Raw genomic sequence first — 14,110 nt, 5'->3', positions numbered from 1 at the left:
CCTGTTCCGTTCCCAGGTACCATACCGCAAGCACCAGCCTGGCTGTCCGGAATCCAGGGAAAGGGTCGTCATTTGATGAGTGAACCGAGTGAACCCACACATGATTCACGGGACCAAAGATCGACACACACCCACCGTGTAGTAATACTTGCTGTACTAACTTGCAGACCTAACGGTGACTAACGCTAGGCCTGCTGCCAGTACTGGCAGTGGCACTGCACTGGCAAAGACGTGGACACGAAAAAGTAATCGTTGTTGACGTTGGTAATACTATAAACGGGTAAACGTTAGTTATATGGGTCTCTAATATCCCTACACAGCAGCTGGCAGTGCACTAACGTTACTGAGTACACTGTACTAAGTTTAGGCTCCCTACTGCAGTTTTACCTGATTTGGACCTAGCTGCCTGCTGAAATGGCAACCGCGGTTGAGCAGAAAATCGGCTTCATCGGCTGTGGGAACATGGCCCAAGGAATGATCGAGGGATGGCTTCGAGCTGGTAAGTGATGGAATAGTTCAGGTCAACAAAGTTTAGTTCACGTACGACAACTACGAGGTTTCATCCCTCATGCCTCAGTGCAGTGGTCTCATGGATTGGAGGTAATTACTACAGACACCGTAGCGAACAGTAGTGTCAGTAGTCATGGTTGTAGAGACTCTGAAATAAATATTTGTTAGATATTCAGAGCAATCTATCACAGTGTCAGTGGCATTGGGGTTGGTTTTGTATGCAAAAACAGACAAGAAGTGTTTAGCCAGTACAGTAGTTTAATCCTAATGTTAGTTGTGTTGCATATTCTAATATTATGTTGACCGAAAGATCGGTCTGTATGCAGCAACTTTGAAGAGATAATAAAACGATTCAAATTTCCTGAAATTGGAATATTTTTGTTGTTTCAGTAAGCTAGTCATGCCAGTTCCTATATACTTAAGTAAAAAGGCTCCCCTACACTAAGCTACAGTCAATTTGGTGCTGCGCAATGCATGATCCAGGCCCAGGCCAGGGACAGGGGCCAGGAGTTAGGGGCCCTGATTAATTTTTATTGAACTTCATGATGGCACTTTTTAAAACCAATAGAGTCTCATTTTTACAATTACAGAGAAGATTTCTGTTTCCTCATTATTTCCATGTCATTATGATCCTAAATTCAGCAAATTTCATGTAGGCCTAGGCAACATTTATTCTTTCTTTCTTTTTTAAGAAGAAGTTCATGAAAAGTTCCTAAGTGCATTTCTATTCAGTTGACAAGTTAATGAGACATTCATGAGAGTTGTGTTTGTTTTTGAAACACACAGGTATTGTCAAGCCAGCCCAAATGATGGCCAGTGCTCCGAGTGACAGAAATCTGTGTAAGCTACGGGTGAGTAATAATAATAATAGAAATACAACATTGTATTGATAATAATGTAGTCTTTTAATGCACAGTGTCTGTCATACAGTGACACTCTTGACGCAGAAAAGTGAGACATCTTTTTACCTCTGCCAAGAAGGTTATGTTTGTTTTGGTTTTTTGTTGGCATTGGTTTGTTTGTCTGTTTGCAAAATAACTCAAAAAGTTGTGAACAGATATTGATGAAACTTACCAGAAAAATTGATAATGACACAAGGAACAGGTGATTCTATTTTGATAGTGATCCAGGAAATTTTATGAATTTGTGTTCAGGATTTTTTATCTATGGGCAAATAGGGTCAATGAACCTTGGAGTTCAAGCTGCTCTTATGAGGTTTGAATATGCGCACTGAAGCGCATGCTCTGCTCGAGGCACTGTGCAGCAGGATGATGAGACGTAAACTCAAGCCTCTTTTTTTTCAGCATATGTGTGTGTGGAAATGAGCTGCTTGGTGGAAGTATACTCTGTGAGTGCTTTTCTAGTTGACATTGCTTCATTTGGAAAGAGCCACAATTGAAAGAGAAGAGTTACTGGAACCAAAAGAAAGAGAAAAATAAATTATAAATGTTTTGAGTTCTTTTGTGAAGAGTGGGAATGAGGTCTCTCTTCTCAGTTTCACAGGCCATGACTCAGATTGAGTTCCAGTAAGAAGAACCAGACTGACAGAAAGGTGTGTTGTCCCATGAATGACATGAATAAAGACAAGTTCCTGGCTGGCATATAGAAGGAAAATAAAAAAAACAACTGCCCTTTAACCCTCTAGATGTGCTTTTTCATCAGCATTCCATAACCCCACCCCCCCCCCCCAAACTTGACCTAGTTGTAAAGATATCAAGCCCAATCAGCATTGTTTCTTACAGATGGACCATGTTTACACAAAAGGGATTAGGTAATCTCTTTTGATTAATCTCTACAATTAGTTTTCAGGCAACTTAGTCATTTGGTTAAAAAAACAACACTCAAGTATGCATGCCAATCAGTAAACAGAGTGTGGTAAGGGTTAAAACATGGAAATGGGGCCTACATAGTCCTGGGAAATCGGATATAAAGGTTCAGTCCTAGGTGCACAACAAAATTCCTATTATTCCCAAGGAAATCTCAAACACTCAACTGGGTAAGTGAAAGATATACATGTATATTGCACTTTTTGTGATGACCTGAATATGTATACATGAATGAATCATTGATATGCAGGTCTGATTGTCATAATCATACTAGTTGAGAATGGTGAAAGTTGCATTTCTGTGATGGCTTGCGCTCTTTCCCAAAGAGTAAAGAGGCTGCATCTTTTTAACCCACTGAAGACGAATCCCCAAAATACTCGGACAGTTGTCTGTGGGAAATGCGTGTTATGTGTTATGGCAAAGTCAGTCCGTCGTCAATGGGTTAATGAGGGGTAGAGCAGTCGATCTCCTTGAAGTGAGTTGTTTCTTAAGTACTGCATTAATGATTGTCTACCGTATCTATCTGGTATCACTGAAGATTTCTTTTGTTTTGCTTTGTTTCTGTGTTCCCAAAAAGTGACAGATTTCAAATTCTTGCACCTCCACAGGACTTGGGAATGTCCACCACACACGACAACGCCGAAGTGGTCAGGAACTGCTCCATCGTGGTCATCGCCTGCAAACCTCACCAGTGCCGCGACGTCCTTCCTCCCCTTCCCTTCGGCCCACAGCACTTGGTGCTGACTGTGGTAGCTGGCCTTTCTTGCCCTGGCCATGAAGAAGTAAGAATCCCAACTCAGATCTGCAAAGTGATACTTTTTTTTAATATTATATATTATATATATATATATATATATATATATATGTAGTGGGTCTTTTTTCCATTTTTGTTTTTGCTTTATATATAAATATATTTCTCTCTTTTTTTGGGGGGGGGGGGAGGGGCAAAAATACTGCAGGTTTCTTGGAAAATCTTGTAACATTTTTCCTCCAAATTGTATTCCAACATATGCATTTTTCTGGAAAGGAAAAAAAGTTTATTTTCCACAAAAAAAAAATAAATAATAATTTACAGCCCTCATAATACTGCAATGCTGTTCCTAATGTTGGCATCCCATGCCTATAACTGTAGAGCCTTCGTTAAAAAAAAAAAGGGAACAAACAAACAAGGAACTAAAAGAATGAAGAAAGATATATATTGATGCGTAAATGAGTGCGGATGCGTAAATGAGTGCAGAAATAGGTGAAAAGATAAGTCAATAATGAATAGATTCATTCATAAGTACTGTACATATATACCTTCATTCTATGAGAAAAATTTATTAACATATCAATGTTGATAGTATTTCAGCTCAAAATATTTACCCTTGGATACCAACCAAAAACTTGACATTTTTTCTTTTTTTTCTTTTAGCTCTACTCCCTATTACAAAAAAAAAATGGATGAAATTAATTTGCAGTGTTTTATGCAAGAAGATTTTGTTTTCTTAGGAATCTTAAACCAACAACTGATAAAGGCTAATACATCAAACAAATCCTGCAATTATTTTTTTCCTCACTCTTTCTCTTATGGTAGTGCGATACAGTATGACGTGAATGTTCTGCCGGTATGGTAGCAACAAAGGCAGTCCATGCATGTGCAGTTCAGCAGCAGCAGTAGCAACATTACCACAATGTGCCAAATCATGTGTTGCTGTGCGCAACTTCGGAGTCCCATTTTGCATAATGATTGTGCTGCCTTTTCCTTTCCATTTCCCTCAGTTACTCCCTTCCGGCACAAGGCTGGTCCGAACTCTACCCAACGTAGCTATCAGCGTGGGGGCAGGCTTCATTGGCGTAGTGCGAGGCACCCAAGCGACCGATGAGGACATGGGAACGGTTGCCACCCTTCTGAAGGCCCTGGGAGAGTTTTCCGTGCTCAACGACGCCCAGCTCGAGGTCGTGGCCTCATCTGCGGGTGCGGGACCAGCATGGGTACGTACCAGGATGAAATCAGATCCTAAGAAATCTGTTCAGTTTATTCCAATGTAATTGTCCATTTCTGGAAATTTGTTTTGTTTGCATGCAAACAATTAACACATTGGTACATACATGGAATGCACACGTACAGAACAGAGTTACAACATAAACGTTTAGGCATACAACCGATCAACAACAATATGATATCAATCTCAGAGTTACATGGCATTGGGGGGGAAATATTACATTGTACGAAGTCAAAATCATGTTGTGTATGATGTGCGTGTATGGAGGTGTGTGAATGTGTGTCAAATTAAAAGACTAAATAAGAGTATTAAAAGATATGAATGAGTGTATTTCTGTATCTAAATGAGTGACTGCATACCTGGTAAAAGTTTTGAAGGTTATTGGTTGTTGCTCCTTCAGTAAGTATGTTGCTCCAATGTGCAATGGTTCTTTTCTTGATTATGAAGGAATTGTTGATATTCCCAGTTCTGTCATAAGAAAAACTGAGCTACATACTGCCAGAATTATGCAAAACTACACCCCAAACGAAAACGTTAATGTGTTTGTCATGCATGTAATCTATAAATAGTGCATTGCAGTATTGGAGATTACATTCTGACTATTCATCTTAGAAACAAAGCTATTTGTTCACATTTGATGCAGGGAAGTTTAAAACTCATAGGTTTGTTTTTAAAGTTGAATATGTTCTCCATTTCCCTTTTATTTCTGCCCAGTTTGCCATGGCAATGGAAGCATTCGCGGATGGCGCCGTCGCTATGGGACTCCCTCGTGAGTGTGCCATGCGGTCTGCAGCAATAGCTTTGGTGGTGAGTGACCGAACTAATGACCCATTGCTTCGTCAAAATTGATGTGTCGATGACCGTTACCTGAGATTGACAGAATCTGAACACCTCAACCCTGATACAAACGAGTTTGCACTGAGACAAAATGATAGATTGTCATAAAGAGGGTACTGTATGCTTATCAGTGTCATTGTCTCACCTATTTGAATATTAGGGAACCTCATCATGAAGAGGATCTAAAAAAAACATGACCACTACCTTGTTATTTCAGGCTTCCTCACTACTAGTATATATTAGAGTAGAAGTGTTAAGAGCTGGGATCTGCAAAGTCACCTTATGTCAAAGTGTGTTCTTATATCCGACCTCTATGACAAAGTCTCATTGTATTGAACCTTTTGCAAAGCAAGCTTTTTTGATTTTCCTACGAAAGGCATAATGCATTAACTTCCCTGTTGGGTCTCATATCATTAATATTGAATTAGTTTTGCTGTAAATGATCAATATCATGCAGACTATGCCCTTTTAGTGTGTTTGCAATTGTGATAATTTTGCCTTTTCTTAATGAATATATATCACCTTGTAAACCCTGGGAGAGAGCAAGAGTATAAGAGTATTCAATTTGATGTTCAAAATTAAATTCTTTGTGAGGTAAGCATTTGATTCATTTGTATGTGTGCCTTATACTTGCAGGGCACCGGCAAGCTGTACCTGGAGTCGGGCAAGCATCCGGGAGCGATCAAGGATTCCGTCTGCTCGCCAGGCGGCATGACGATACGTGGCGTCCACGCCCTTGAGAAGAGCGGCATGCGAGCAGCGTTTATGAATGCTATTGAGGCGGCATACATGAAATCCAAGAGTGTCGCCGACAAAAAATGAGACCTTGATATTAAGTTGCCATCAAGATGGCATGCAGGATATACTACAATCTTATTGGCAGAAATTGTAAGATTTTAAGAGCTGGGAAGATTATTTTTATCATTGTTGCCATGTGATGAAAATTAAGAATGTACTGCACTACTACATTCAGTTGATATATTCATTCAGTTCTTTTTTAAATCATTGAAACCCTTTTCAGCTTGCCATATAATTATTGCTGAATCTGCCAATGGCAGCTGACAATCCGTAGAGGTGAAATGTACCAGAATCTGTCTCGTTTGATTCAGAGATGCCAAATGAAGACGAAGTTAAAATGACTTTTCAGTATCTTCTTTTCCGTCACTGCACTTGAGTACTTCAAATTGCATTTTCCAGTACAGTGCTGTTGTCATTTTCTTTTAATATCTAGTATGTGAAAACCATGCATCTTTGTTTTAAACACATTAACCTACGCCAAATATTGTTGAAAGCTGTAGGATTTTTTAGTTAGAATCCCACAATGCCTTGCAACGGAGGGCACACTTCTCATGACCCTTGACCTTGGCACTCGTGTACATGAAGACTTCCTGTGAATGTGAGTGTGACTCACATGCAAGAAAGACACAAACAGTTGGAAGGGAGCAGTCTGGGATTCATGTGCATACAGCCAAAATTTTAATACAGCTGATTCGAAGTAAGGTCAAGGGTCACAGTCATTTCTTGAAGAAATTATCATTTTCTTATTTTCTTATCATTTTCTTTCTCAAGATGTAATTTCATCAAATTAGTACAAAGGTTATTACATAACAAGATTGATTACTTGAATGAATTTCCAGCAAAATATGGCAGATTTCGCATGGAATATTTGTTGCGTGCCCATCACATTCGGGGCATTGATGTAAGGACAGTTGGTTGGATATTGGACAAAGATATTGTAATGGTCAAAGAGTTGAAATGTTGGGCCAAAATCTTAGAGCTCAGAACAAGGCTCTTAGCCAAGAATTCTTCCTTTTCTTTTCTTTTTAAACAGGCCATATATCATTGGCCCAATTTCCAAGGAAACCTTGTTAAAACAAGCTCCTTGGGACCACTGCAGTGGCCAGTGTCATCAGGAGTAGTAACAAAAGAATACAAAAGGGATGGGGCCTGCAAATTGACGCGTTATATTAGATATCTTGCGATATCTGACCTTGTTTGTAAGAAGGTTCTGCTGTATTACATGCATGTTTGTTGTATGCACTGGTGCTTTGGTACTGAACAAAGTTCAGTACCAAAGTACTAAAGTTGTTCAAGGCATAATGTGTATGCTTTCAAGAGATTAGTTGACTATATTCATAAAGTGCTGGCCAGTCAGTTTGTCTATTAAAGATTACTCTGCTAGTCAGTATGAATGCCCCTTCAAGTCCCTTCCACAAGTCCCTTCCACAAGACTGTAGTCACTAGATGTTTGTACCATTTGCTCACTGCCAGATTTAGAACATTACAGAAAAAATGAGATCCATTTCTTATATTCTATTTGTCATGGCAATGCCTACTAAATTGTACAGGGACTCGCGTTATTACAGAGTTCCCGGGACCGGCAGTTTCTTTCATTATATCAAAATTTCGTTATAACTGAACAAATCAATAATGGAAAGCATAGGGCGGATAATGTTGCAGCCTGAGTTTTTTACTTCATTCTCACTGGAATTTCGCTATATCTGTGTTTTGTTATACCAAGAAGAGTGCACTGTATTATTCAAACTAGATATTCTTATGTTTGTTTGGTTTTTTTTTTTTGGTTTTTTTTATTATTTCATTTAGTCGCAAAATTGTCAAAAGTCAAATTGCTTACAGCATGTAGCCTATTGTGGCATTGTTTGTATTTACTCATATCCCTTGATCCTGTACAGCAGTGGTAATTACATCATTATGACAGCATGGTTAAACTGTTGCTTCTAAGAATTGGTAGTGCCCCATAAAGTGTAGTGTGGTCATTCCAGTTCCAGGAAGGAATGGGTTAAAGTTTAGTACCCCTGTGGTGAAATCCAAAGAGTCTTTCAGCGACAGGAGTCTCCTTATTACGTAAGATGTACAAATGTAAGCACACAACTGCTGAACTTCTTACATTGGTCTTCTTTTTCTTGCTGAGTCTGTTTGTTTGTTTTTTTTCTTTATTATCATGCCTAATGAATTGTCATCAACAGTAATTAACTAATTCAGACTTCAGTTTGATTGTGTAGCTTTTGCATCTGCGCTGATGGATATGGAGAAAAGGGGATCTTGAAAATTCAAAACATTATATCAGTACATCATTACTTGTGTCTGGAATACTAGTTTGTGTATGTTTGTGTGGATGTATAGGTCCTATGTATATTTCTGCCCGTGTGCATCTGTGTGTGTAGGCGTGTGTGTGTGCATGTATGTATGTAGTGCCTACTAGGATGTAAAGATAGCAAGCACTGTTTTATAATCTGCAGCATGCAAGTGAAGATGCCATAAAGCAAAGTTGAAGAATGGAACTTGGTACGCCATATGTGTTACAGATATTTGCCTTGAATTCAAAAATTATCTTCAATCATAGCTGCAGTGAGAAAGTACGATAGATAAAATAAGTAGAGTACATAATGATTATGTACTTGTCATTAGCATTATTGTACAATTATATATACATGTATATATATATATATATATATATATATATATATATATATATATATATATATATATATATATACATAAACATACAATGTACATGCGTATATGTTCAGTAGCATATATGTGTATACACACTGAAAATTTGGAATCCACTTAAATCTGGTGGACATGGAAGTTCAAACATCAACAATTGATTATACTGATACAGGTAGAACACAGCATATCTGACATTAAACATGTCGTAGAACTTGAGCAAAACACCTCTACTACAGGCAGACACTATAAAAGAAGCAAATAATAACAAACATATCTAGGAAATTTAGTTCATATTTTTTATTCATCTTCTTTCGTATCATCAGTATAGTAATAATAATTATGTCATTCATATTAATGATATATCTCTACATATATTTTTTTTTCACATGATGCCATACAGCACTCATCACATACATACATACATACATATAACATTTTTATTCTATTTTTGAATTCCATAGTATTTAGTGGTTGGCTGGCTGTGTATCCTAAACATCGTCCACGTGGCATTTTTTACAGGAATGGTTCCTTCCACAGAAAGAAGAGAACAAGAAGAAGAAACACATCACACAGCTTCATACGTTAACCGAACTCACAATCGCAGCATTAATCATCTTTTTTTTTCCCCATTCGTTCACCCTTTGACGGATAATACACCTTCTGCACATACATACATTATATTCTTATTCTTGGGGGCAGTTTTGTAAAATTTGAAGAACCCAAAAATATCAGCCACGTCGCTTACCAATATAAGTGGTGCTGGGTACACATCCTGCTAAAACGCTCCGAAAGAAACCGGCCGTGTGACAATCTACCACTTGTTGCAATTCTTCCTCCCCTTCATACTACCAGCAAAGAATACAACGTTCAGGTCCGGCATAGTTACAGCCACCACCGGCAAGAAAAAAAAGAACCACCATGTCCTACGGGAAGTTCAATTCAGCACTTGTCGGTTGACTTGCACTGCAAGACTTGGCAGTACAGAACTTTCTCTTCGATCAAAGGATGAATGTTTCACGAGAGCGGGGAATGGTAATTGTAACAGTGGGAGGACAGTCAGCCAGTTGAGCCAGCACATATTTGAAACACAACGTTAGCAGGTCCTTTCTGGCCTGTTCAAATGGCAACTAAAACAGGTGGTCTTTATAGACAGGCGGCCACTACAAAAGGCAAGCAGGGCTGCCACTATACTGTATACACCATATATTTAGCAAGTCTAATTTCCTGCAAATCCGGACTTCCCGACAAATGTCACGAGTGGTTAAGTTCTCGAACAGGGAGTACAGTAATAAACAGAGAAATGCATGCATGCACATCACATGACGGGCAGGATCAGAGTTGATATTTCTGCGCAGCTGGAAAACCAACTCGGCATGCCGACAGACGGCGCGGAGCCAGAAGCCACCACAAGCAGTGTGCAATATTGACACAGGGCACAGATATCAGGTGGCTGCTGGCTGCACTGACAAGGTGACCACTATACACAGGCTCCTTCTTTACTTCTCAAGAGAATTCTATTCATTCATTTACTTTATCATTATTGTTCGAGCTGGGGGACATTTTAGTGGATGCGCGAAGCAATTGGCACCCACAGACAGGTAGGGAACTTTTCAAACATGAGGGGAAGACCTATAGGACACGGAAGCAATCAGCTGTGACCGTCCCCGCACTCAGACTCCCATCCCCATTTCTACGCAGTTTTCAAGACAAGTCAAGACAAGATCGTTGATTGGCTAGCTGCTCAATCATGCCCAACATCGGGACCGGACAAGAACCGTTCTCGTTTTCCCCAGGACGGGAGGTTTTTCGGAATTGAGCATGCAAATTTTGCACACAGCGCTATTAACTATTGGCCGCGTCATGTTTGCGAAAGTTCCCTACTGTCTGACTGTACACACAGACTTCTATCAAAACATGAACGGTAATATCATGCACTTTAGATCTCCTTAATACAAGAAAGAAGAAAAACAACAACACATATTTGCACAGCATGCCCTCTCATGTGTCATCTGGAACATAATTATCATATCAAAACATTATTTGTGCGCAATATGATAGTCAAGGGCAGAAAACACAACATGTATTTCTACAACATGTAAAATGATACAACATACATTAAACTCTTACACATTTTAGTTGCAAAAAAAAAAGAGAGAGAATATCTTTGAAAGCCCTTCTACCACCAAAAATCACAATTACGAATCAAAGTCTTCATTTTTTCTTCTGCACACCCTACACATTCAAGTTTCATCTTCATTCAGCAGCATTAAACCTTTCAAATTCATGAAATTCTTCCATCGAGATGTTTTCATTGCAACTGATTGACAAATTGCCCTACATCGACGTAAATAAGCACTGAATTGATCAGTATTTTAGTAGTCATGCCATGATAAAAAATCACGGGCGTACATACTCGTACATTTTTTATCATGGCTACTACTGAAATACTGATCAATTCAGTGCTTATTTACGTCGATGTAGGGCAATTTGTCAATCAGTTGCAACATTAAACCTGTTCCTCCTTACATTATATATGTGTTGACTGAATGCTTGCTGGAAATTTGCTTGAAAAAAAAAATTTAAAAACATGAATAATGGCAGTTTTCCTGGTATCCAGGCTGCTAGCAATGACTGTAGTTTACAAGCAACCTGTTGAAGACTTCTGATCTGGTGGAAGAGAACTGAAAAAGAGGTACTTTTTTTTTTTGGGGGGGGGGGTGGGGGTAACCAGGAATTGAATTAACTCGCACCAATAACCAACGCATCTGTCATCATAACTTTTGGGAAAGTGAGGTACATTTTTCATTGTGATGGTCGCCAAATGTTTGAGAGAACTCCACGGACATTTATATATTTTGCATCCATACACAGATAAGGATAGTGGTTCATTCTGGAGTAGACATGTGATTTGGTGATATGTATCATTCACCCAACAAAGTATTGAATTCAAAGAAGGTTTCACGAGAGCTTGCATAGGATGACTGCTACCTTCAACCACGCTGTCCATAGCCCCTAAAGCTATAGGAGATTGAAGTTAGTCCAACTGTGGCTTCAATGACACTCTTCAATTCAGTTCCCCCCCCCCCCCCCCCAAAAAAAAAAAGTCATCTTTGGGGTGGTGCCTTAAGCTAATTGTACGAATCAAATACAATCTGGCTGATCCAATGATATCACTTACATAGTTCCAAGTCAACTTTCCAATGAAACTTCTCACTCCCTGTGAGGTTACCCCACTGTTTTTGGGGGAGTTTTTTTTTTTTCCTCCATTTGGCAAATTTGATCGGCCATGACAGATTAACAATTTTCACTCCATACAGGTGGTGTCTACTTGCCATTACAGTCGTCAACATTAGTAAACATAAATGCCAAACCATCACAACCACAAATGATGGTGATACACATTGCATAAAATGGTGCACAATTGTCCACTTAAAGGGAAGGCAAACCCAAAAAGCAATGTGGATTGAGTGAAAGCAGCAAAATTATTAAAACACATCTGTGAAAGTTTTAAGAAAATCGGACGATCCATGCAAAAGTTATGAATCTTTTAAGTTTTGGTGTTGGAACCGCTGGATGAGGAGACTACTCGAGGTTATGACGTATGAGAGGACAACAATATAAAGAAAATATAAAGAAAGTTCCACAAAAATGCATTTTTCATGAAAATTACAAATTCCATCAACTTGATACTGACATATGTTAAGGGTAGCAATTATTCCCCCTGCTTTCTGAAAGAGGTTAGTCAAGTGGCTTTTCATAATGCTAGAAAAATGAATTTTTGTTGAATTTCCTTTATATTTTCTTTGTATTGTTGTCCACTCATACGTCATAACCTCTAGTAGTCTCCTCATCCAGAGGTTCCAACACCAAAACTTTAAAAATTCATAACTTTTGCATCGATTATCTGATTTTCCTCAAACTTTCACTGATATGTTCTACTAATGTTGCTGCTTTCACTCTGTCCACATTGCTCTTTGGGTTTACCTTCCCTTTAAAGTACCTTGAACAAGTAGTTTCAAAATGCCGTGAATTTTCACAAAATTGATCATTTTCCCCCCTATGGCATTACAGATTCCCTTCAACTCAAATCAACAGCCATCCACTTACATACCACTTAGTTTGACGACTTTAAATACTGTTACTTGGACACAAAAGCTGAAATGGGGAATCAATATAAATGCAACTACATACAGTTGGCAGATTATACGGATATATACAAACATGTCTGCGCAGTAAAAAGCTTTTAAAAGACTCATCCACACATTCCAGTGGCTCTTTGCAATTTTCATTGATAAAACATTCTTTTCCACACTTTCATTATCATCATAAGTAGACATACCCGAAATCAGAAGTCGTACAAAAAAAGAGTGAAATATCATACACATTGCAAAACTAGGTTCTCTAGACATGAATCATAAAACATAAAAGATGCATTCGCTCAACTTCCTTTTGCAAAGGTACATCAAAAATATACTGATCTGCTGTCACTGATGACGAAAAAGTCACTTCTGTGACATCATCACAAAACATCCTTGAAACAATATGTCCAATGCACAAGAACTCCTATAAGAACACATCATAAGTTATCACCAACAAGAATGCCCCCTGTGAGTTTATTTGCATATGCAAGCAAGTTGTTTATGGTGATGAGAGGTACCACTGAGCACTCGGTAACCATGCCAATGGGTGTGTGGGAAATGCACCTCCTCAAGAAGACGATGGAATAAAAAAAAAAAAAAAAAAAAAAAAAAAAAAAAAAAAACTGTTTAAAAAGGGAAAACTGTCTATTTGTTCATAAACTCTGCAAACCTATTTTGGGCATTACTTCATCAGCATCGGTGCAAGAAGGACTTTTGTCATCTTTTGGCACTATTAGAAAAAATGAGTGTCTCATCTCAAGTTGATGTGATGCCATGGTATGTGGACATGCTCATACAGTATTGACACTCTTTGAAACATTCAACGGCAAAAAAAAAAAAAAAATACAATGATAACAAGTAAAAAAAAATAATTAAAATAATGATGAAAACAATAATAGCAATAATAGTAACCATAACAATGATACCACTGATTATAGCAATAATTGTAATAATTGTCCTGAAGAAAAGCCCTCCTTTCCTACCAGCAATACAGGCTGCAGTGTTTGACAATGACTTAACAATTTGTAATGCAAGATGTTCATCTATGACTAGCTCATGCAGTTTACGTAAAAACTTGACTTCTCAAGTACAACAGAAGAAAGAGATACCATTACAAATCTACCGGCATTGCAAATGGTAGGAAACCAGTATGCATAGTGTTACTAATGTAAGGCGTGCATTGCCTTGATTTCTGGAAGCAAGCATAATCGCCCTCCTTCGGTGCAAACTTATGTTAATAACCTTTGGTATCCTCATGGCCACAAGCACCCGGGCCGTGCCTTAAACATACACTGCAGCTCTGACTGGCAGTTATTGTTACAGGAGCATTGTAATTCCA

General features: G+C 38.5%; 1 protein-coding gene across 1 annotated transcript; it reads left to right on the top strand.

The window, feature by feature from the left end:
• Positions 1-414: 414 nt before the first annotated feature.
• LOC140239756 (pyrroline-5-carboxylate reductase 3-like) lies at positions 415-8,253 on the top strand. The gene is made up of 6 exons (XM_072319577.1): positions 415-499; positions 1,297-1,361; positions 2,945-3,118; positions 4,098-4,310; positions 5,036-5,128; positions 5,795-8,253. Exons 1-6 carry the CDS (start codon positions 415-417, stop codon positions 5,978-5,980), a joined length of 816 nt encoding a protein of 271 aa, XP_072175678.1. The 3' UTR covers positions 5,981-8,253.
• The last annotated feature ends 5,857 nt before the right edge of the window (positions 8,254-14,110 follow it).

Source organism: Diadema setosum, chromosome 16 (assembly GCF_964275005.1).
Source record: "Diadema setosum chromosome 16, eeDiaSeto1, whole genome shotgun sequence".
In the NCBI taxonomy this organism is placed as follows: Eukaryota; Metazoa; Echinodermata; class Echinoidea; order Diadematoida; family Diadematidae; genus Diadema; species Diadema setosum.
The sequence above is the reverse complement of the archived record's forward strand: the minus strand, read 5'-3'. Positions and strand labels throughout refer to the sequence as shown.